Source organism: Quercus lobata, chromosome 12 (assembly GCF_001633185.2).
Source record: "Quercus lobata isolate SW786 chromosome 12, ValleyOak3.0 Primary Assembly, whole genome shotgun sequence".
NCBI lineage: Eukaryota > Viridiplantae > Streptophyta > Magnoliopsida > Fagales > Fagaceae > Quercus > Quercus lobata.
Window position 1 is genome coordinate 30,146,541 of NC_044915.1, and position 25,957 is coordinate 30,172,497.

Genomic DNA, 25,957 nt, shown 5'->3' on the forward strand with positions numbered 1-25,957 from the left:
TTACCATATCTTAATAATGTTGGGTTAAGATTGACACCGGTTCAATTAATCAATCAACCAAGTTGATTGATTAGTCAAATTATGCAATGGTCCAATTTAATTACGTGATAGGCACGATCATATTGCCAATTCTAAGTTTCATGCAGTGGAAAATAAATTTCAAGTACACAACAATATGGTGACGATGGGAAAAATCCTTGTTAGGTTCTAAATATTTAGGAATAAATGTTTAGATTCTAATTTTATGTAAGTTGGCAAACCAAGAACTAAAACATGTCTAGTTTAAGATTTTTAAGTCTTAGAACAATGTTAGACATTACTCATGTTGGTTCAAGTCAAGATTCAAGAATAGTCAAATTGCAAAAAGAAGAATTCAGAATCTACAAGACTTGATCGATCGAGAGACAAACTCGACCAATCAAGAATTGAATTCTACAGAATTTAAATCAAGCCCAAAGCCAGCGAAACATTTAGGGTTTGTGTCAAAGGTAAGGTGGAGACCTCCTCCAATACCATGATAAATTACAAATTGTTTCAAAAGTTGAAACGGTTAAAAAAGAATAAATTTAATCATTTAAGCTTCCACGTAAAAACCAGAAAGAATTGTATTTTAGCAAAGTAAATGATAGTCTTTATATGTGTGAGATATCATGTGCCCACATGTGGTTTGGCACCCACAATGAGCGTCAATAACACCAACCTAAATTTTTCAGTTTATCATAGATGAATATCTTGCACGATAGCGTTAGAAGGAAGAAATAGCAATGCAGTTGGAGTGTGATCTTGGTGTACCTAATGCCCTCTTGGATTTGTATATAAGTCATAAGATCCATATGTATACAAGAGAGCAAGGCATATATACATGTCACATGAGATACTATGCATTTTTTATGAAATTATATAGATGGAAAAAATAAGTTTTGCCTGGTTTTTTCATCGGTCACTCTCAGTTGCCCACGAGGCCACAACTTCCAAGATTTGCAAACCTAGCAAAAACCAAATATAAGTAAGGGTCATGCTAACGAGTGTCCTTTGGGCACTTGTTAACAATCTATTTTAAGAAAGTTTTAAAATCACTTTTATGAAAAATGAAAAAAAAAAACTATCAAAACATTAATTGTTTTTTTTTTTTTTCCATAAAAACTTTCTTTAATTGGATTCTTAACCAGTGTCCTAAAGACACTCATTAGCATTTCCCTACAAGGTATAGAAAATTTTATTACACACTCACTAGTCACTATTGTACACTCCGTAATCCGTATACACTCCTTTTTGAAATCGCAGTCTATATAGAGGTGTGTATAGTGTACATGGTGAGTATGTTATAAAGAGCAAATATCATTACTCAGTGAGTATTGTTTTTTCACATGCAGGCTTGAACCGAACAAATCAGACTGCCTAGCAATACTAAACGTCGTCCAGCCCAAGCAAAGGTGGCCCAATACGTCCAAAGTACCAAACCACTGAGCATTCACATTGTTCACAAAGGAAACTGTTTCAATGATGATGTTTTCTTGAAAATGAATCATTTTTCAAAATATATTTTCTATAAAAATATCTTGTTTTCTTATGTTTAGTAACAACTTTAAATGAATTGAAAAACAATTTCTTAACTTCTTTTATTAATTTGTAAAATAAAGTTGTTTTCTAAAAAAAATTAGTTAAAAACAATCTTTAAAAATAAGCCATACTTTTTATGTTGACTAAAAATAGTTTTCTTTTAACTCATTTTTTATAATGCTATCTAACACTGAAAAATAGAGATAATTATCTTTACACAATATTTTCTATCAAACAAACAGAGCGGTACAAGAACAAATTAATAGGTTGAAATTTCAAGCTGTAGACAGGGAGGCTTTAGTGTGTTGTGCAATAACTAGGTGGTAATACACACAAAAATAAAATAAAACAGAAACAAGAATCTCAAATAAGAATCGTATTCTGCATAGATGTTTAATCTATTCAATCTGGTATATACTAATTAACAGCGTCTGAAATGCTAATGTTCATAATCTCTCTTTCTAGTTTGCCTTCCAATATCTAATGAAATGCAATCAATAAAAAAGTAAATTGATACTGAAACACTGAAAATAAAGGGAATTTTCCATTAGCATTGCATACCTCCAGTTCATAAATCATAATACATCATTGTTCAAGATTTCCACTTTACACACTTTACAAAATATGCACCCTGGGGGGAAAACTGGTGCATAAACACAGCATATGTTAAAGAAAAGTATTATCACAATTGGGCATTAATATTCTACCCTATGCCCTTCTTCCTGGGTTGTAAAAGGCTGCACATACAACATTCAAGTCCTTGTCAAAATATCATCCTGGCTGCACTTAGGATTTTGCATTTGGGAGGACCCTGTAAAAAATTGGATTTTCTAACAATTCTTTAGCAGAAGGACGCCGGACTGGATCTGGGTCCACCATCACCTGTTAGAATTATTAAAAGTTTAAAACATCAAATAAAATCAGCCATGAAGTTCCAAGTTCCCGATAACCAAAAACAAACTTCAACAACAATATATAATGCACGCTAAAGTTTCTTATACAACACCTTTTGTTACACACTAAAGGAAGTGCGCAAAAGCTTAAGAAGCCTACTCAATTGTCACTCAAACTATATCCAGCAGTATCTTATAACATGTCCTCTTAACAGAACAGAGATGCAGAAAATAGCAAAATCAATTATATTCATTAACAATTTTTCTGGTTTCAAATCTCACGAATACCATATTACATTGGGACTACTTGATATTTCCAAAAAGTACAAGAGTAACTTCAACCAACATACAGTGATTTTTATTTTTACTGCAAGATTTGAGTAAATGAAAGATGAAGATATCCAAAACTAGCATATAGCCGCTAGGAACCAATTTTCAATCACATTAAGTAGGCAATTACAACATATTCCAAAACATTATTCAGAAATTGAATAAAACAACAACAAACCTTAATCCCAAACTTTTGGGATCGGCTATGGATCCTCAACAAATCAGAAATTGACATAAAAGTACAATTGAAAAGTCTTTCCAGTTTCAATAATAAAAAGTATCCCCAGCACCAAAGAAATAGAGAGATGAATAGAAAAAGCAAGCAATTGTTGCATTATAAAGAATTCTGATAAGTAATTCTTGCATTAGAAAGTAATGCTAATAACAAATATCAAAAACTACTTCCCATGCACACACAACAAGAGCAACAGCAACATTTCCTCAGCTTCATAGAAAGTACAGCACTATCAATATAGAGAGCAAAAATTTGCACCTTGAGTAAGTTCTGAAATTGCAATGAATGGCCTGGAAGAAGCGCCAATTTTCCCTCTTTCAAAAATTGAGATCCTGACTCTGGCAAAGGCGAACCTCTAATAAGTTCATAAATAGAAGCTCCCAAGGAGAAGATATCAACCTTGTCAAGATGATCATATTTCTCATTCAAGATTTCTTGAGGCATATAATGTGCATCACCCTCTTCAATTGGCAAGCTTTTGTCAGTAAGAGTTGCACATCCAAAATCACCAAGTTTATAGACACCATTCTTGACATAAATATTATCAGGTTTTACATCTAGGTGAGCTATTCCTCTCCCATGTATAAACTGCAATGCTTTTGCAATCTGTGCAAATTTAAGTAACAGAATGCAAATATTAATGGAAGTGGAAAATTCCTAGTGTCAAAAGATGTTTGGATCAATATAGAGCATCAAGTTGGCTTGTATACCTCATAGAAATTTACATTAAGAAAAAAAAAAATGAACGGTGATAGTAAAAATAAAAATAAAAGAATGTATTCCATCTTTCTCTTTAACAATAAAATACAAGAATGCATGCCATCTTGAAATCGGCATTCGTTTTATAATATTAATTCAAACATAATCAAGAAAGCAATAGATTGATATTGTTTTATCATCCTCTCAACTAAAACCAAAACTTACATACCCCATTTTCAGATTATATGGGACCACATACATAATTCTAAATTCTTTACAAAATTCAATGATTTAGCTGGTTTCCATTGTAACCACATGTGTCTTCATAGTTTAATTAATATAAGAATGTCATGAATCAGTATCTTACAATTTGAATTAAGCAGGAACTGCATACAAGAATTAAGGAACTTACATATAAAATACTCACCCAAAATCGATATTTTTTAAAGAAAAGGTTAACCAGTTACTTTAAAACCATTCAATCTTATCTGCCATCTTCCTGTTGCATATGCAAAAAATCAAAAGATGATGTTCATTGCGGTCAATCTTGTAATGACTTCATGCTACAGCATGTGCAACATTTTTTATAGCATCTTACAAGGTCCAACTATGAGATTTGTACACAAAATTCCCAGAAAGAATATAACCTGATGCAAGGCTTGCAATACTTCCGCCTCTGTGAATAATTGAGAAGTTCTACATATAGATAAGCTGTGATCACAGAGCTCCATCTGAATGTAGAGTTGCTCATTTTCAAACCAAGAAGAGTAGTACCCAACAATATTTTCATGAGACCCTGCATAGTAATGACCGTGAAAATCATTAATAAAATATTAAGCAGAAATGGAAATACTAATGAAATTTTCACATACATACCAAGAGCTGCCAAAGATTGAACTTCCATTAAAGCTTTCCTCCTGCGAAGTGCAAATATTATTGCATAAGCAAGTTACTTGACCAAAAAGTAGAAGAATCTAAATGCATAATGCAGCCACCTTTCTGTGTCTAGATGCAGCTGCCGTGTGCTATGTTTCACAGCATACAAGCAACCATCAATTCTCTTTAAGACTTTGAAAACCTGACTAAAGTTCCCTGTACCAATCTTCTGGAAAGAGAGTAAAAAGCTAACAAGTTACATAAACACCAGAAACTTGAAAACCTAGAAAAGAAAAAGTGTATAGACAAGAACCTCAATCTCTTGGAAATCAGTGTGATAGCGTGAAAGGCCATCTCCACCAATAAGTCCCTGAAAAAACCCTGCAGATAGCAGCATCATGCAATTAGAACTTCAAGCCAAAGAAATTCAAAGAAACTTTTGCCAGTCTAATCCCACGGCTTCAAAATACAAAGGGGAAAAAATGGAAGTTTTTTCAAAGTCTCTTGCAATGAGCCTCTAAAACCATCATAGTACCTGCACATTTTGATCTTTGATTGCCAAAAGGATCTATGTCCATTTCTGAAGCACCCATCAAATAAGGATTCTTAATGCAAGGAGGGGGCATAACCCGACAGCGTAAGGCAACCGCAGATTGTGGTACATAACTATGAATCTTCTGTGGTACAGATATCATTACTTTATCTAATTTTTCTTCATCTGTATCTGTACCAAAAGTATCATTTGCAAGTTCCACCTCTTGTTGATGGTCAGAGAAGGTAGGACTAAGAGGATTTACCAAGATACTATCTGTGAAAAGCATAAATACTCAGTTTCAAAAAGGGACGCACTGACTTTATCATCTAAAAAGGCTTTAAAAATAAAGGAGTGGAAATCATGGAATATAAAGGAAAAAATCATTAATTCATAGGCTGCAAGGTTAATCAAAATACACTTCCAGGTAGCAAACTGCTTCCAGGAAAAGGAAACTTTTGCCTAGGGATGGATAGATACAACAAGAATTACAACATGTCTTGCAGTTCATGTCCATCAAACTAGAGGTCAAGACCCCAAGTCTGTATGGCATTCCACCCACTAAATATGTTCATGGCACGCATTCCAAATGACTTTAATTTGTACAAATGTTGCATCATGGAAATGTTCGTTTCAGATAAGTTTCTCTCCAATTTCATGATGTTGATTAAAAAAACAGGTTCTTATAATGTATGATGATTTAAATTCTGATCAAATATACACATTCACAATGGACACTTCTATTTGACACAAGAAAACCAAAATATCTCAATTCTACTGTGCAATACAAATGAACATACACTCATCATAATACCACTTGCAAAAAATTCTAGATACCCTTTGCTGTCTAATATCTGTGTTCTACTACATCGGTGAGTAAATGGTGTTTAGGGAACGTCAAATGTACAGCAACAATCAATGCTTGATTTGAAATTGAATACAATTTGAGCTAATAATGCAATATCACTAGTACCCAAAACCTTCTGCTACGAGACACCTTCACTCTCAAATCCTGTTTACTATGGCATCTCAACCAGTACTGAAACAAGTAGTTACCATGAATATAGGTTGCCTCACACTATGCAAGCTTAACAACCTGCATAAGCAACCAAATCTGCCTAGAATTTCAACTCTAGATATCTCGAAAGTTTCATACATGGACATCTTGATAATCTTGGATCCAGTTATATCAAATTCCACAACAGTAACTAATTATAGCAGATACCCATGCTATGCAACTCAGGCAATTATCACAATTCTAAAAAGATAGATGCAATTCAATGTGTTCCCTCACCTGAAAACATTCAACAAAAAATAAATAAATAAATATCAGAGCAACAGCTAATCTTACCTGGCCGACGCCGCTTACTTTTCACAGTATTCAGCTTCTCTGGTGACTTGGGGCAAGGAATGTTATCCTGCGGAAACAACATGAAATAACTTCAATTCAAAAACTAATCATAAAAAATGTAACCTCAACATGAAATCCACACCTTCATTTACATCACCTTGTTGCAATCGAAACCGTTCAGAAGATTTTGGTTATCTGGTGTGATATAATCCGGAGTGCTGCATTTACAGCAAAAAAAAAAAAAAAAAATCAACACCCAAATTCAGATACTTACTAAGTTGATTCAAAACAAACACAAAATTCATCACATAACACCCCTTCCAAATTTCCACTAAATTTAGTCAGACTAGCATAAAATTAACTAAGTTAAGTATCAAATAAACCTCCAAATTTCACATTAAAACCCCAAATTCCAAAAAGATTGCACCTAAACATAATAAAAATCAAACTGGGCATCAATTTTAACTTTATTCACAGGTAAAGTAAAACCCTAAAAAATCAAACAAAATTAATCAGATACTCACAGAGTGTGCTTTCAATCATTCATTAAAAGGAACACACACACAACACACAAACTCAAAAATTACTCCTATAACAGAAAACAAAAAACAAAAAAACCTAGAAATAAAATTTATCAACCTGAGCATCGATTTACACTTTACAGCATCAAACAACCTCCAAATTTCACAATAAAACCCTAAAAATCCAAACTCTTTATCTACTCATTTCGAGAAAATGTAAAATATGACAAAGATATTGAGTTTTGATGTTTTTTTACCAGAAGAAATCTTGGCTGAGAATGAAGTCTCTGTCATCGGCATTGGGATAGGCATCGTCGGCGGTGGCGGCGGCGTCGGCGGGCTCTTTCTCTAGAAGGTTCTGGAAGAAAGAGGCGTCGGAGAAGGAAGATGCTGACGTGGAAGAAGATGATTGGTTGTTGTTGAGCTGAAAATGATTCACTGAAACCTGCACTTGCATATTATTCTGCCTCCTCATCTTCTTCTTCATCAATCTCTCTCTCTCTCTCTGTCTCTCTAACTCTGTGTGTGTGAGCGAGTTTGCTTAAATGATTAATAAATAAAGAAGGAAATAAAGTAAAAAAATATATAATTATAATAATAATAGTGATAATTTGTGTTTTTTGAAAATATTTTTAGAATTTTGTGAAGCACGAAATTTGAATTGCGCGGGATGGGTAGAGATTGAGTGAGAGTGGAAATAGGTTTGTATTTAGAACTGGACCGTAGGATGGATATCAAGGAATAATCGACGGTCATTTTATAGGTTTTTTTTTTTTTTAGTGGCGTACCTTGGAAGCTTTTCTTTTCTTTCACTTTTTTGCTTTAGTGGGGAATAAAAGTTAGTGGGCTTTTTGAAATTTAGTGGGGTATGGGGAATAAGATAATTTTATGGATTAGTGGATTGGATTGTTGGGGAGAATTGAACCGACAAAGGTAGCTACAAACTCCAAGAAGGCAAGACCCTTGCGCCTTTTTGGACTACTCAATCAAAATAGATTGTACCACCGGGTCTATTGACCCAAGTGGTATCTAGTCATTTAAGTGACTTCAAGCTTAGGGGTTCTAGCCCCTGTATAAATATTTACCCAAAAAAAAAAAAAAATCAAAATAGATTGTCTTTCTATTTTATAAAACTATTTTTGATGGATCGAGGTCAAGTGCATTATTTAGGATATTGCAGCATATTCAATTGTTTTTAATGGTTAAGTGGTAAAATATTTTTGGGCGAAAATAACATTTTAGTCCCTATATTTTAAGGTAATTCTCATTTTGGTCCCTAAATTTTATTTTTACCGCTTTTAGTTCCTATTTAAAAAAACATCATCCATTTTAGTCCTTTCCGTCAATGTCCTAACGGCAAAATCCTAGGTGGCAAACGGACGTATTAAAATAATAATAAAAAATTTTATTTTGTTAAAAAAATTAATTTATTAATTTTAACTAAATAAAAAAAAAACTAAAAACAAAAACAAGAACACAAACAAAAAAATTAAAACACAAAATTTAAATTTAAGAACACAAAATTAAAAACCAAAATCACAAACCCCGAAAATAAGAACACAAAATTAAACTTCAGATCCACGTCAGATTAAACATGAAAACAAAATTTAAAACCCAAAAAAGTTGAACAAGAAATTGAAACCCAACCATCAAGAAGAAGAAATCATGGAAGGTTTAATTCCATTTCTTCTCCAAGCCATCAAGAAGACGAAGCCATCAATGGGTCATCTCATAGGCAAACCCGGATTGAATTTCAGCCACCAGATACGCCATAAACCCAAAACCCCACAAACCCAAATCGAAATACAACAGACACCACAAACCCACAAACCTAGATCAACATAGACCATAAACCCAGAAACCCAAATACACCACAAACCCAAAAATCTACATACACCACAATCTCCACCACCCGGTCCTGAGAAAAAGCCATTCACGTGCTCGGCGGTGACGTTCCCTCTGTCGCAGTCACTGACGGAAACCCACGTGTCCTCCAAGCTCAACCGCCTCATCTCTGAGTTCCAGTCTCTCCCAGAACCAATCGACTGTGTCAAGCGCTTGCTTCACTACGCGACTCTGTTGCCGGAGCTGGACCCATCTACCAAGGTCGACTCGAATCGAGTCATGGGCTGCACAGCCCAGGTTTGGCTCCAGGCCGAACTGGGCAGCGACGGAAAGATGAGGTTTTTTGCCGACAGCGATTCTGAAATCAACCGAGGCTTCTGCTCTTGCCTCGTTTAGGTTCTCAACGGTGCGGCGTCGGAGAAGGTGATGAAGATCACCACAGATGTTTGGGTTTTAAATTTGATGTTTTCATGTTTAATCTGAGTGGATCTGAAGTTTAATTTTGTGTTCTTATTTTCTGGGTTTGTGATTTTGATTTTTAATTTTGTGTTCTTAAATTTAAATTTTGTGTTTTAATTTTGTTGTTTGTGTTCTTGTTTTTGTTTTTAATTCTGTTTTTAATTTTTTTTATTTAGTTAAAATTAATAAATTAATTTTTTTAATTTAAATGCTGACGTGGCATTTTTTAATGCCAAAATAAAATTTTTTATTATTATTTTAATACGTCTGTTTGCCACTTAGGATTTTGCCATTAGGGCACTGACAGAAAGGACTAAAATGGATGTCATTTTTCTAAATAGGGACTAAAAGCGGTAAAAATAAAATCTAGGGACCAAAATGAGAATCGCCTGAAAATGTAAGGACCAAAACGTGACTTTCGCCAATATTTTTGTGAGAGAGAAAAGAGTAAATTTGCACCAAGTGCAATACCCACCAAATCCTAATCCATTTTTAATGACCCAATACATTTCAACAAGAATAAGTCCTAATGTCCTATAACTTTTCTTTTCTTTTTGTTTTGTAATGGTCCATTTGTTTAGGTGGAAAAATAAATGATGGAAAACTAAGCGAGGAAAATAGGAGGGTTGTGGAAGTTTTCCATTGGATAGTTGTGGAAATTTCAAATTTGGTTGAACAATAAATGATGGGTGTTTACACATGCTAGAAAATTATATTTTTCAACATTTTTCTATCTTCCAACTAGAGAAACCAGAAAGTGACTAATCAATATGAGAGATTGTAAAGAAACCCAAGTGGAAATGCCCTCGAGCCTCAGGCACGTAGCAGCAGTTGGAGTCCCACAAGTGCTTGTGGGAGTGAAGTGATCTTTCCCCTGTTATCTAGGTGGTGAGGTCAAGGAAGTGGTTTTGTTTCAAATGGTGGAAGAGCTTGAGATACTATGGCAAAAGTTAAAGGTCATTGAAGAGGAAGAGGAAAGTGTAAACCTAGGGAGAGAATGTACTAGGGCAGCAAAAAAGAGAGGGAAGAACTGCTTGGTTATGAAGGTGTTATCACGCAGAAGGGTTATTCTAGACGCACTAAGGAAGAACGTTAGGATGTTATGGAAGCCAAATAAGAGCATTAGGATTTTGGTGATTGAAGAGGAGATGTTCTTAGTGGATTTTGACGACGAACTAGACAAGAGGAGAGTTCTTGAGATGAGCCTGTGGCATTATGAAAAGCAACTAGTTCTACTCCAGGAATCTAACGGAGATCAAGACCCAAAGGATATTGTCCTCAAGTGATCTCCTTTTTGGGTTCAAATGTACAATCTACCCCTGAAACACAAGACAAGAGAAACAGGGATGGCCATTAGAGCTAGCCTTTGCGAGGTTATGGAGGTGGATGTGGCTGACACGGGGGTACAATAGGGAAAGTGCCTCCAAGTTCATGTTAAGATAGATGTTTCACGGAAGCTAATACGAGGAAAAAAGATAAACGTCGGTGAAGGGATGGCTCGGTGGGTGCTCTTCAAATATGAGCACCTCCCAAAATTTTGCTATCGATGCAGAATACTAGAGCATGACCTGAAGGGCTGCATGCAAAAAGAAGAGATAGACAGGAACAACGAAATGGGAGAGCTTCAATACGGTGCATGGATGAGAGGTGAAATGGTTAGGAGATTGGGATGGGAACCGACTTACACAAAAAAAGAATGAAGGGGTAGGCATGCGTGGGAGGATATCGAACGACGTTAACAGGGGTCCAAAGGTTCAAACGTCGAGGTATGAAGCGATGGGGACTGACAAAAGAACGTCTGATGTGCAAACCCTCGGGGAAAAGACGTTGGGAAGCAAAACACAGACCTTGAAGGGCAGAGAAAGGGGCAACGAGGTTTATCAGGAAAAAGGATTGGTCAACACCATCGAAGAGATCCTAAAGGAAAGCATTGCTATTTTGGTGAAAGAAGGCATGGATAGAAAGCAGACAAACAACGAGATTAAGGGAAGTGGGCAGGAAGCAATGGAGACACATCAAACAAAGACCCCAAAGTTTAAATTTGAGCCCACGCCAAAGGTGCATGAAGATGGCCATGACTTATGATATGGAGTTAGGATGGATTGTGGAGGTGTTGGGCCCAACTAGCGGGCATTGGAAGAGAAAAGCCCGTGAGGGTCAGACCAAAGGCAAAGAAAAGGCATTAAGCCCAATGCAAAAAAAAAAAAAAAAAAAAAAAGGGAACGCTCAAAACCCACTAATAGAGTTAGATTAGAACATGCTGGAAGTGAAAAGAAGGAGAATGGAAGCTCAAAAAAATGTCGAGGTTAAGAATGAGACTAAAAGGGTTGGCGGTGTGGTGGATGCTGCAAAGCAGCATCGCCGAGCCCAATAAACCTCTTGGCCTAAAACTGTCGGGGCCTTGGGTCAACTCCTACGATGTGTTTACTCACTGATGAGGTGAAAGATACCGACCCGGTTTTGGTTTTCTTATCGAAGACCAAGGCAAAACAGAATTGAATAAGAGGCATTCAGAGAAAGCCTAACTTTACCCAGGGAATTACAATGCTAAGCGATGGTCGGAGTAGGGGGCTGGCAATGTTGTGGAAGGGGCTAATGTGTGCTTAAAGAGCTGTTCAAATGCGCACATCAACGTGGTGGTCCGTGAGGCAGTCAACGCTCAACTGTGGTGAGCAAGGGGATTTTACATACATCCTGATGCAGGTATGAGAATTATTTCTTGGAGATTACCTGAATCACTAAAGAGGTAGAGTGATATGCCGTGGGCTGTTTTCGGGGATTTTAACAAAATTGTGCAATCTAATGAGAAATTGGGTTGGTTAGATAGGGGTGCTAGACAAATGGAGGTGTCTAGAGAGTATTTAATTGATTGTGGTCTCATTGATTTGGGATTTGTAGGGCAGCGTTTTACTTGGTGTAATGGTAGGATTGGGGAGCAACGTACTCAAGTTAGGTCGGATAGGATTATGGCTAATGAGGAGTGGCTGAAGATGTTCCCTAGGGAAAAAGTTTTTCACAGAGCAATGGCAGCTTTAGACCATTGTTTACTAAACATGTCCCTTAGGTAGTGGGTACAAAGAAGGGGAAGTAGGAAACGGTTTATGTTTAAAGCTATGTGGACTAGAGAGGAGGGTTCTAGAGAGGTGATTGAAGCAGACTAGGATCCTTTGAAGGTTAATCGGGATGTGCAGATTTGAGATAGGCTAAAGTGTTGCCAAGCTCACTTGCAGACTTGGAATCGTAGGGAATTCGGCAATGTAAATAAGAATTTGAAGCAGAAGCAGAGTCGATTACAGTAACTAGAAGCGTTAAATTTGCTACATGAATCAACGGAGGAGATTCAGGCACTAAAAAAGGAGACAAATGAAGTAATAATTCGGGAAAAAATGATGTGGAATCAGAGGTCAAGGGCTTTATGGGTTAAGTGTGGGGATCGAAATACAAAATTATTGTGTGACTTGGGGGGTCAGTGGAGAGAGGATTGTGAAGAGGTGGAAGGTATAATTTTGGCATATTTCAAGGAAATATATAGTTCAAACTTCCCAGTTGATTTCGGGGTTAGCCTTGGGGCTGTGGACAGAAAGGTTTCGGAAGTAATGAATGAAGACCTGCTAATGGAATTCAAAGAAGAGGAGGTTTGGCGTGCCTTGAAGCAGATGCATCCCAAAAAGTCTTCAGGCTCAGACGATATGTCACCTATATTTTTTCAAAAATATTGGGATATTGTTGGCCCTCATGTAGTAGACTGTGTCCTCCAAACTCTTAGAACAGGTGTGTTGAAGGCTAAAATTTCACAAGAAAGCCCATTCCATGAAAAGTAAAGAAGGCCCAATTCAAGCAGCAAGAAGAATCAACATTAAGGCCCTATTTATGTTTAGATTTCCAGCAAAAAGGTTATTAAAAAGTCCAGCAAAATTCAGTGAAAGAACTGGGCCGGGATACCCAGAGGCTGCCAGAGGCCCGGGATCCTCAGGTAATGCAGCACAGCTACTGTGGATTGAGACAACTCAAGAAAGGTACCACGAAATACAAGAAATGAAGAACAAAGATGTCCTTCTCAAGTACCCAGTGGTGCAGCAAAGAATCAGAAAGTATAAAGCAAACATTCATGAACAAAGGAGCTGTACCACAGGGAACCAAGAATGAGAAAATCATAATAGAAGCGATTGGAGGGGAACTTTCAACCCAGCAATAAAAGATTCCAGCTATTTGGGAATAATGACAGTAAGGAAATAACACCGACAACTAAGTCTGAAAAATGAGAAACCTTGAAAGAAGAGAGATTGAAGGCTAATTGCCAAGGACGCCCCGGAATGGAAAGTCAGCAAGTGACTTTTAGAGAAACAGTAATAAAAGATGAAAACTATGAGAAAAAAAGGGAAGAGACCAGCCCTTGGGCAACTGTCACAGCACGAGCTCTGAGAGGCAAAAGAGAGAAATCACTAGTACCATGGAGCCCTAGAAAACACACTATAAAAGGAAGAGAAAACCCATATTGAAGGGGGGAGAGGATTTTCAGTAGGAAGAATATCATAACAGAGCCATGAGAACTCTGTAAAATTTAAGAAAAACAGAGGAACGTCTCCCGGTATCCCAGAAACAGCCACTATAGCATATATTTGTCTCCCGGTATCCCAAAAACAGCCACTATAGCACATACTTGGATTCAAAAGAATTCAAACTTTGCATGTCTTAAAGGCTTGAATAGCCATCAAAGTCTGTAATTTTTGAGCTTATTTGAACCTTGTATCACGTCTTAGTGAGCACATTTGTAATTCACAATCAAGAAAAATAATGAAATATCTCATATTGATTTGAGGATTTCTAACAATTATTTTGCATATTTATTTATCATATCATCTTCCTTTACTGCTTCTTGCTGCTCAATACATATATTCTTGCTTGTAAAGCTAAGTCTTTTGCCCAAGTAAAGCCACTCAGACTTGAGTTCCAAATCCCACAAGTCTTGTGCAAAAGCACTAAGGGTCCGTTTGGTTGGAGGAGTGGAAAAGTGGAAGGATGAAAAATTGTGGGAGGATGGAAAAGTAAGATGATGGAAAATATTTAATTTTCTCTCATGTGTGTTTGATTGGAGGGATGGAAAAATGGGAGGATGGAAAACTCTTTTGTTTGGTTGAAAAGAAAAGTGGGAGAATAGAAAAAGTAGTTTATATAAATTGACTATTATACCCTTGTTATATAATTGGTAAAAAATAGATTTATTTATACTCATTAAATAATATAAAATTTACCAACTATTATATTTTTCAATAAGAAGTGTTACGTCCACAACATTTTTCGTAATACTTTCACAACAAAATTTATGTGAAAAGTTGTTACTAGTTCTAATTTGAACCCACCACTGAAATTATTTTTTTACACACCAATATTAACTACTAACAATCTGTTACTTAAAATTTATTGTGAAAATATTGTAGTAATATTTCTCAATTAGGATTTTTTATTTTTTATATTATTTCTCTTTTCAATCTTTTCATTACAGCCATACGTTTTTGTTTTTTTTCTTTTTTCTTTTTTCTATGCTATCTCCTCCACCACACACGTGATCTCTATCCCTACCCCTTCTTTTTCTTTTTCTTTTTCTCCACACATGTTCCAGCACTCTCATTCTCCATTCATCTTCTCCAGCTCGCTCTCTCTGGTTTTTTTTTTTTTTTTTCTTCTTCCTCCATACACATTTTTCCTTATCTCTTTATCTCCCCCTTCTTTTCTTTCTTTTTCTCCCTCATTCAAGAAGTGCTTTCTCTCTTTTTTTTTTCTCCAGCTCCCGGTCTCTGGTGTTTTGTTTTGTTTTTGTTTTTTTTTTTTTTTTTTTTTTTTTTTTTTTTTTTTTTTTTTTTTTTTTTTAACTTGATTCCAGGATAGCCGTTGTGTTGGTGAGGAGGGAAGGTGGGAGAGGGCATTTGTGTAATTTCACGGTAAGAGTAGCTTTCTCTCCACAGTTTTCCTCCCGATTTGGGAGGAAAAAAATTGGTGGGTCCGGGAGGAAAATTTTCTCTCAGATTTTCCATCCTCTCTGTTTTCCTTTGCATCCCAAACAGTGGAAAACACTGTTTTCCACACCATTTTCCACCCATTGTTTTCCATCCTCCCTATAATCCCTCCAACCAAACATAGTGTAAGTCTGTGAGAATTGGGGCCAGGATCCTCGTGGCTGAATCATTCTCATAAAATTCATTTACATATATGTATATGTATTAATATATATATATATATATATATATATAAATATATATATATATATATATATCCTAATCTAAGAAACTAACAATTATTTGAAGATATGTGCCTTGTATAGTTGTTCTTGTGTAGGACCCTATAGAGGTAAAAGGAAATGACAAAACTCCATTGCATAACAAGCATGGAGAAAGATTGTATAGTGCAGAGAACCAGAGATTCTGGGTTCTTACAGGCCTAATACGCCCCGGGATCTCACGACAGTACGTCCCGGGATCCCACGACAGTACGCCCGGGGTACCAAGTGAAGGAATTTTTTAAAATGTTTATACGATAAAAGATAAGCCTTAAATAGTCTATTTCAATCTCTTTCTCATTGTGAATATTATGAACATCTATTTTACCTATTTTGTAAGAGTAAAGGGTCATTTTATGATACTAAAACACTTATAATGGTATTTTATTGCTTAGGAGGAATTGCATTTTTGCCTTGAGGAGATTTATGTGACTTGCGCACAACTTGGTTCGTAATCAGCCCCCATTTAGCTGTGGTGAACCAAGCCCAGTCCACCAAAATACAACTATTTGGCCCAGGATCCTTGGGCCTGTGTGCTAAAGAAAAAAAGCACTCTCACAAGGTGTTATGCCAAATGGTTTAAATGATACTTATATATGTCTGATACCTAAAGTTAATTGCCCCGAAAAGATAACGGAATTTCGACCAACAAGCCTATATAATGTTATATATAAACTTGTATCAAAATTATTGGCTAACAGGTTGAAGAGAGTTCTCTCAGAAGTCATTAGTGATGCCCAAAGCGCCTTTGTACTAGGGAGGCAGATCACAAACAACGTTCTTGTGGCTTTCGAAGTCATGCATTGTATAAATCAAAGGAGAAAGGGGAAAAAGGGGCTGATGGCAATAAAGCTTGATATCAGTAAGGCGTATAACCGGGCAGAATGGGCGTATTTGGAGGCAATGATGCGCAAATTGGGTTTCCAAGATAGGTGGATATCATTGATGATGATGTGTGTGACCACTGTTTCATACTCCGTGCTTATAAATGGTGAACCAAATGGTAGGATCGTTCCAACTCGAAGGCTTAGGCAAGGGGACCTGATATCATCGTACCTTTTCCTATTGTGTGCTAAGGGCCTCTCGGCCATGCTTAGAAAGAATGAAAATGGGGGAATTCCAAGAGGCATAGCGGTGTGTAGGGGAGCTCCATTGGTCTCTCATCTACTATTTGCTGATAACCGTATAGTGTTTGGCAAAGCTTCAAAGGAGAAGGGGCTTAGACTTTTAAAAATCCTTGAGGTTTATGAAAGGGAGTCAGGGCAGAAGCTAAATAGAGAGAAGCCTTCTCTCTTTCTTAGCAAAAACACAATGGCGAAGTTTAAAGAAGAAGTGAAAGATATGTTTAGGGCACAAATTATCCATCAGCATGAGCGATATTTAGGGCTACCCCGTTGGTGGGGAAGGGAAAGAAGAAAGCTTTCCACCGCATCCTGGATCAGGTTGGCCGAAAAGTAGTAGGATGGAAAGGAAAGTTGTTGACAACGCTGGGCCGTGAAATCCTAATAAAGACCGTTGCCCAAGCCACCCTAATGTATATGGGCGAAGAGCGAGGATATGGGCCAATAGGTGGATTCCAATTCCTAATTCATTCATGGTAGTAAGCCCTCGGCCTCAAAACTTCGAAGATGAACTAGTGGAGAATCTTTTAGATCGAGAGTTTGGGAGGTGGAATACTAGTGTTGTGAAAAATAGTTTCTTATCCCCATGAAGAGGAGGCTATTTTGAGCATCCCAATCAGCTAAAGTTTTCCCGATGATGCCTTGGTTTGGGTGTGGACCAAAAAAGGTAATTTCATGGTAAAAAGTGCATACCATGCAGCACATGGGTGGCTAGTGATAGGAAGAGGCAGAGGGGCAGGAAGTGAGGGATCAAACCTGAATAAGAAAAAGGAATTTTGGAAGGCTATTTAGGGATTAAAGTGCCCAAGTAAAGTCAGACACTTTATGTGGGGGGCTTGTAAGAATATTCTTCCTACTAATTATTGCCTTTGTCTTTGGAAGGTGTCCAAGGGGTATAAGTGTGGGCTGTGTGGGAAGGTAGAATCATCGGGACATGCCTTGTGGGATTGTTGGATGGCAGAAGCGGTATGGAAGGAAGCTAAGATATCTTTATCGAGGGGCTGCCACCTTCATTCCAACTTCATTGATGTGGTATGGAAGTTTTGGGAAGAATGAAAGGAAGGAGAGCTAGAGCGTCTGGCGTGTACAGCGTAGTGCATTTGGAAGAATAGGAATGCTGCAAAATTTGAAGGAAAATGCAAAGAAGCGAGGAGGAATGTGACTGAAGCCACTGCTTTTGTTGAGGAATTTAGTGAGTAGTTTGGTGCCCCAAAACAACCTGCCCCACCGAGAATAGATAGATGGACCCCTCCTAGTGAAGGATGGTATAAAGTAAACGTGGATGAGGCGGAGTTTAAAGAGTCGGGCAGCTATGGAATTGGGATTATAATAAGAAAAGAAAGGGGCGAAATCATGGGAGCGATGAGCAAAAGGATGGAACTACTGCTGGGAGCTTTGGAAATGGAAGCTAAGGCCTTTAAAGAGGGAATGCTGCTAGCTAGGGACCTCAGGCTGAAGCACATTGTGCTCGAAGGAGACGCGCAAGGGCTCCCCACCAACCTCTATTAAAATGATTATTGAAGTTATCTGGAGGCAAAAATGTAACGTCCAGGATTGGAAAGCCAGCTATGTTCGTAGAACAAGCAATATGGTTGCCTATCTTATGGCTAGGAATGCAAAATTTGTGAATGATAGTGTTATCTGGGTTGAGGATATCCCACCCATCATTGAATATCAAGTAACCAAAGATGTAGTTGTTTCGAACCATGGTCTAGTTTAATGAATGTTGTTGAAGTTTGAACATCAAAAATAAAAAAAAGGAGAGAGAGATTGTAGCTACTTCCTCATGTAAATTTAGTCATAACTTGATATCAATACTCGTTTTAGTGACAATATTACATGTGATATTGTAGGGGCAAGGGCCCAAAATAGTATATTGGGCCTTGGGCCTTGTCCAAGGACATTTTTAGGTTCGATGAGGAGCAAATAGTTGTTAAATGTTCCCAATTAAAGTCTCAAAGGTGGGGAACAAGTGAAAGGTCCTGAACAAGTGAAAGGTTTTCCGAGGAGGAACTCCTCCTCAAATATGATGAATATAGTTCACAATATGTACTCCATCAGTTAGCGTAATCCTCCAAGAAACTCCAATGATAGAAACATGCCTCATGAACATACAAGAAGGAAGGAAAACTAAAAATATCTAAGGGAAAGCTACCACTACAGCATTAAATGCACTGCAGCTACTTTTCTGGCAGCATTTATGTGGAGGAGACCTCTGAACAGTACTACTTTGGCTACCACAACTCACAGAAAACCAGAGGGGGTGTTTGATGGGACAGGTACTCAAGTAAAGACTCGGATGATCAACAGGTGTATGGTGAAGATGGTTCAAAGGAGGATATATAAGGTGAAAGACTCTTCATGGAGAATGGATCAGAAAAATAGAGAAAGAACACTATAGTAATCTAAATTGTCTCTATATCCAATTGTGATCAATATATACAATCGTGATCTCCTCGGACTGAAAGTCCATTGACATCAAAAACTTCTATTTGTGTTTGATTGTCATTTAATTCAATACTAGCCGTTGTTCAACTCATTAGGGCCTAGTTCTTTGACCCACTCTCTACAAATTTATTGTATTGGGCTTATTGGGCTGAGTTCCCAGACATTTTGGGCTTGGGCCACAAATTGGGACCCTACAGATATCAATATCAAATTATATACATTTTACGTACATGTTTTTAAAATAATGTACGCAAATATGTACATTTAATGCACATATTTTTCAAATAATATACACAATTTTATAAATTCAAAATACACACTTTTTAAAGAATATACACAACTCTATAAGTTCAACATACACATTTTCTCAAAGAATATACACAATTCTTAAAATTCAACATATACATTTTTTGAAAAAATGTATGCATTTCAAAAGTGTGTGCATTTCCGTATATTCAACCTATACATCTTTTTTAAAACACTAGTAAGGGATGCACGTGCAAGGCACGTGTTGCCCCTTGAATGAAAAAAATTTAGATCAAATTTTTTTTTTTTTATCAAATCATGTATTTAAATTTAAAATAGTTATTTAACATATGGCTATCTATTTAGTGTGATAATTTCTTGGAACCTATTTACTAAAGACAGTATCTACTCATAAAAAAATTCTACTAAGAATGATAACAAACGTCGTCATTTTCCAACAATAAACAACTAAGTTTTGATAAAACATTGTCACAATATTTAAATTTTCGCAATAAATGATGACAAATGCTACAATTGAAACTCTTAATCAAGTTAAATACCTATAACCATTTGCAATGAATATTTTGTTATTCATACTACCTTCTTTATCATTTTATTTTATAAGTCTTGCTACGATGCTTAGCTTACTTAATTTTTAATGAACATCTTTTTAAGAAATAAAATAAATAAATAAATAAAAAACAAAAAACATATGTCATTAAAGTTTCTATTAGATAAAATTATAAATCTAGAAGATTTAAACCTCTAATAAATTTGTGTTCTCTAGGTAACAAATAGAATACTATAGATCACCATTTTTACTTTTTAAGCATGTCTAACACATAAAATTCAAAATACACAATGAAAATTTTTTGGACATTAAAATTTAGTGAGGCATTCAGATATTGCACAATGAAATATTCTAGGAATCATAAGATTTTGTTAGGATTTAACTAAGAGAGTAACAACAGGGACTATATGCTTGTGTACAAAATATAGAGGAAAAAATTATTTAACTTTAAAGTTGAGGGGATGAAACTACCCCAAACATAAAGGGGGAAAATACTTTTTTTCTATAATATTTTTTATTGGTAGAATTATGCGTTTTTTTTACTTTAAACAATGTGTTGAAAAAACCCAAGAAAATTGTTCGTAAAACAATGAATTTGGCTCAACAAATTGAGAAATTATAATGTTCTCATGGTGGACAAGTGATGTGGTCTACCATTAGGAATGGCAATGGGTCGAGTTTTTTATACCCGTACCCGACCCGCGGGCCATGACTCGTGGCCCGGACTCAACTTGTTTATTAAACGGATTTTTTCCCAGGGCCTAGACCCGCCCTGCCGAGCCCCACAAGCCCCGCCCAGCCAGCCAATCTTCAGCCCTTAACAGTGGCCCAATCAATTAAAAAAAAAATTGTTTTCTTGAGAAAAAAGAATCACAGCAGCAGTGCAGCACAAACAACAAATCCAAATAAAACTCAAATCAAATCCACCATACCCACTTAAATTTCCAATTCACAGAAACCAAATACAATTCACAGAAACCAAATACATTTTAAATCAGAATCTAAAACAAGTACAGTCAAGGAACATCAAATCTTAACAACAAAATCTAAATCCCCAAACCCATATGTTAAACAAAGAGAATATAAATCCCCAAACCCACTAATCAAATAAAGAAAAAATGGAAGAAGAACATCAAAAACCATTGCCGTAAATCACCGTGGTTGTGGTCGTTGGCTTCAGCTAAAACTACTCGGTGCATAGCAAATATAGGGAGCAATATTGTAAGATTGGAGAGGCTTTACGACGAGAATCTTAGATTTTCGTCTTTGTCTTCTTCGGCAAAGAGAGTGAGATCGAGAGGCTGAGAGCATTAGAGAGGGGCGGCTAACGACGTGAGTGGTGAGACATGAGAGGAGAATGAGTGAGAGTGGGAGAGGAGAGTGAGTCAGAGGAGCAATAGATGAGAGCACCCGACCCGCAGGCCATGACCCGTGGCTCGGACTCGGCCTGTTTATTAAACGGATTTTTTTCCCAAGGCCCAGACCCACCCCGCTGAGCCCCACGAGCCCGGCCCAGCCAGCCAATCTTTAGCCCCTAACAATGGCCCAATCTGTGGCCCAATCAATTAAAAAAAAAATTGTTTTCCTGAGAAAAAAGAATCACAGCAGCAGTGCAGCACAAACAACAAATCCAAATAAAACTCAAATCAAATCAACCATACCCATTCAAATTTCCAATTCACAGAAACCAAATACATTTTAAATCAAAATCTAAAACAAGTACATGCAAGGAACATCAAATCTTAACAACAAAATCTAAATCCCCAAACCCACAGGTTAAACTAAGAGAATCTAAATCCCCAAACCCACTAATCAAATAAAGAAAAAATGGAAAAAGAACATCAAAAACCATTGTCGTAAATCACCGTGGTTGTGGTCGTTGGCTTTAGCTAAAACTAAACTCGGTGCATAGCAAATATAGGGAGCAATATTGTAAGATCGGAAAGGCTTTACGACGAGAATCTTAGATTTTCATCTTTGTCTTCTTCAGCAAAGAGAGTGAGATCGAGAGGCTGAGAGCATTAGAGAGGGGCGGCTGACGGCGTGAGCGGTGAGACATGAGAGGAGAGTGAGTGAGAGTGGGAGAGGAGAGTGAGTTAGAGGAGAAATAGATGAGAGCATTGAGAGGCGGCTGAAGACTCTAAAGAGATTGTGTGTGAGGTTAGGTGTTTTAGGGTTATAACAATATATATATAACTGAGTCAGGCCGGATCCGGGTTCGGGACGGGTTTTTGTAAAAATCCGAACTTGACCCGGACCTACTTCGGGTGTTTTTAAAAAAAAACCCAAACCTGACCCTATTTTTAATCAGATTGGGTAAAATCCGGCCTATTAAGGTTGGGCCGGGCCGGGTATCCGCGGGTCAGGCAAAAATTTTCATCCTTATCCACCATTTCACTAAAAGATTCACACCTATTTGAAATTACTAAGTTATAAATTTTTTTAAAACAGAAACTGATTACTGACTCAGCAATTTTAAACAAGTGGGAGTCTTTTAGTGAAATGGTGGACAAGTGACATAATTTACTAAAAGACTGTAGAATTTCTCCAACAAATTGGCTAAACAAAAAAAAAAAAAAAAGTCAAGAACACAATAAATGTCACAATATTTTCTCATATCTTTATTTTAGCTATGGTGGGCCCTGGTATGATATTTTATAGTTTTATTTTAGAGTAATGCTACGTCCACAACATTTTCAAAACAAATCCTAAATGGTAAATTGTTATTGATTTTTAATTGGGACAACCACTTTAAACTATGCATTAAAAATAAAATAAAAAACGAACAGAAGAAAATTGTGCTTGAAACAGTGAATTTTTTGCTCAACAAATTTGCCTAAACTAAAAAAGTCACAATATTTTCACACCTTTATTTTCAGCCGTGGTAAGTTTCAGTTAGATATATTCTTATTTATTTTATAGAAATGTTATCTCCATAATATTTTCATAACAAATTCTATATGACAAGTTGTTACTGATTTTAAAATAGACCCATGACTGGTATCATTTTTTTATCCATCAATAGTAGCTTACCACCTATGATTTGTTGTGAAATTAATGTGAAAATATTGTGAACTTAGCAATTTTTTATTTGATCTATAAGAAATTGAGATCTTAACAATTGTGAAAATATTGTGATAACAAGTATTACAATATTTTCATAAAATATTTATTTTCAGTTGTACGGTCTCATATTTTATTATTTTATTATTTTATTTTGGCCTATAAAAAATTGACACCTCAATAATTGTATATTGTGAAATTTGTTGTATTAGTATAACAATTAACATATATGTCAGCTCATATAAATATTAAAAAGAAAGAATACAAACCGATGGCTGAAAAAAAGGGCTAATAAAGTGATGAATAGTACATATTGAATAAATCAAAAAGTATTGTAGATACTATAATAGTTTTTACACATTCACACAACATGTGTTACAACATTTTTCACAAAAAATTTATTTTTAGTTTGGATTGGTTATAGTCTCATATTTTATTATTTTATTTCGACTTATAGGAAATTGATATGTCAATAATTGTGAAAATATTGTGAAATTTGTTATATCAGTATAACAATACCTTTATTTTTAGTTGTAGTTATAGGATGATATTTTATTTTGACCTATAAGAACATTAGCAGCAGTGAAACTAAATAGCTATATAGCTATTTTAACTTCATCAAAACACAAAAATGCATGTTACAATAGTGAAGTCATAGTTAAAAATTTTTAGCTTCTTAAATAGCTGTGCACTGTAGCAAGAAGCTAAAAATAATAATAATATTTTATTAAACTTCTCTCTCTTCTCTCATTAAAAAAGTATTTTCTCTTTTTCTTTGTTTCTCTCTCTCTCTCTCTCCGGCATCCCTCATCTCCTCTTTGCTCATAAAATCCATATAAAAACCCACCGAATCAGACACCCAATCACCAAAAAACATCGGATCGGACCACTGCTACTGAAGCAACGTCGATCCACCAAACCCACATCACAAAACACCATAAAACACAAAACACAAAACACAAACCCACGGAGATAGAGTAGAGAGAAAGATCGAAGCAGCACTGGTCCAAATTCCATAGAACCACCACAAAACACAAACCTACATCATAAATCACAAACTCATGACAGATCAGTTAGAGTAGAGAGAGATCACAAACCCATGGAACAACCAACAAACCTGCGCCAGCAAGGAAGGCGAGAGCTTCGACGAGTTCGTCTCTGGCCACGACACAACTCACAAACCCGCGTCGGCACAACCCACAACCCACAAGATCCTCGAGAACTTCGACGATTTCGTCTCCGACACTGGCGAAGAAGGTTTTAGGATGGTGATGGGTGGGAAGGAGAGAGCGGCGGCAAGATAGAGAGAAGTGAGATTGGAGAGTGGAGAGGAGAGAAATGAGAAGTTTTTTTTTACAGTGGAAAGTGAGGCACGGCACACACAGAGATAGCGAGAAAGAAAGAATTTTTTTTTTTTTTGAGAAAGAGAAAGAAAGAAATTAATAAAATAATGTAGTAGATATATTATTTTATTGTAATGTTTATATTATTTTATTGTGTTGAAAGCTAAAATAGATACACTGTTGCTGAATATTTTGTAAAGTGAGTAAGTAAAATAGATAAAATAACTTTTTTGTGGTGCCAAATAGTTAAATTTTTATCTTTACTGTCGTGGATGCTCTAAGGAATTGATATCTAACAATTGTGAAAATATTGTGACAATTTGTTGTGTTAACTAACAACTATATATATATATATATATATATATATAAGAGTTGACCGGGCAATATTACCAAAAAAAAAAAAAAAAGGTCAGTGAACAATGCAAATTGAACAAACCCAAAAAAAAATGTAGCTACTACTATAGCTTTACGCATTCACACTTTTGTTATGAAAGTGTTCTAAAAAATGTTGTGGATGTAGCACTTCTTTTTTCACAATACCTTTATTTTTAGTTGTGGTTGGTTCTAGTATGATATTTTATTTTAACACCTCAACAATTGTGAAAATATTGTGACAATTTATTGTATTAACTATCAACTCTATATATTAAAAAAAAAAGTGGACCAGACGATATTACCCGAAGGAAAAAAAAAAAAAAAAAAAAAAAAGAAGAAGAAAGAGGCAGCAAAACAATGCAAAGTATTGAATAAACCAAATGACTGTAGTTTTTTGCTGTTGCATTAGCGCATTTGCGCTTTTTATATACAAAGAAAAGTACATAATTGAGTACATTTAACATTTAACGTACACATTTTTTTAATGTACCTAATTATTTACATTTCTTTATAAGTACCTAATTTTTTTTTTTTTTTTGAGGAAAATTATAAGAATAACTAATCGATCAATGAGAAAACTCACTTTTGTAGAACAAGTCTTCTTTGAATTAATCACAGACACCAAATCCATATTAGTGCAATATAAAGCCACAGATCTAAGGCCCTCCTCTAAGTTGAATTGGAGACTAGTGTGTCTAAAACAGTCAGGTAGCTAATCGCCACAGGAATTCTCCAATGATTTGCAATTGAGCTACACTTGGCAGATTTTGATTTGGGGGAGAAAATTATCATTTTGAGGTGATCGCAAGCAAAATTTTCTCTACAACGCGAAATATAAATCCAAAAAATTTGAACATTCTCAAAGTAAAGGTAATTCTCTACGACGTGGAATTCTTGATTCGTCCACTGGAGGTCCAAATTAGAAATCGCATGTCAAAAATGGGGTATTTTTAATCTTTTGGACTAATTACTCCGACCAGCCAACTCGTCCTATTGCAACGTTTTTTAATCTAAAAGCATAAATCTCTCACCAAACAACTAGATTCATTTGAAAGTAAGGCTGTGTTTAGTTCCCGTAAAATATTTTCCGAAAATGCTATTTTCAGGAAAGGAAAATATCTTCAAGTGTTTGGTTGTATTATGAAAATTGTTTTAGAAAATATTTTCATGTGTTTGGTAATATTCTGAAAATGCTATTTTCCACCACCACCCACA

At 36.0% G+C, this 25,957-nt stretch overlaps 1 protein-coding gene across 1 annotated transcript; it reads right to left on the minus strand.

The window, feature by feature from the left end:
- Positions 1-2,077: 2,077 nt before the first annotated feature.
- Positions 2,078-7,579, minus strand: LOC115970053 (wee1-like protein kinase). Its single transcript, XM_031089718.1, has 10 exons — positions 7,255-7,579; positions 6,634-6,694; positions 6,477-6,543; positions 5,129-5,401; positions 4,907-4,974; positions 4,713-4,822; positions 4,594-4,634; positions 4,365-4,513; positions 3,277-3,624; positions 2,078-2,442 (listed from the first exon to the last, which is right to left on the minus strand). Exons 1-10 carry the CDS (start codon positions 7,482-7,484, stop codon positions 2,347-2,349), a joined length of 1,443 nt encoding a protein of 480 aa, XP_030945578.1. The 5' UTR covers positions 7,485-7,579; the 3' UTR covers positions 2,078-2,346.
- Positions 7,580-25,957: the final 18,378 nt, after the last annotated feature.

Coding starts and splice junctions, on each gene's coding strand:
- LOC115970053 (XM_031089718.1), bottom strand. CDS start 7,484: ATGAAGAAGAAGATGAGGAGGCAGAATAATATGCAAGTGCAGGTTTCA. Junction 6,544..6,633: donor ACGGTTTCGATTGCAACAAG/GTGATGTAAATG, acceptor TTGTTTCCGCAG/GATAACATTCCTTGCCCCAA. Junction 4,514..4,593: donor TCAATCTTTGGCAGCTCTTG/GTATGTATGTGA, acceptor ATTACTATGCAG/GGTCTCATGAAAATATTGTT.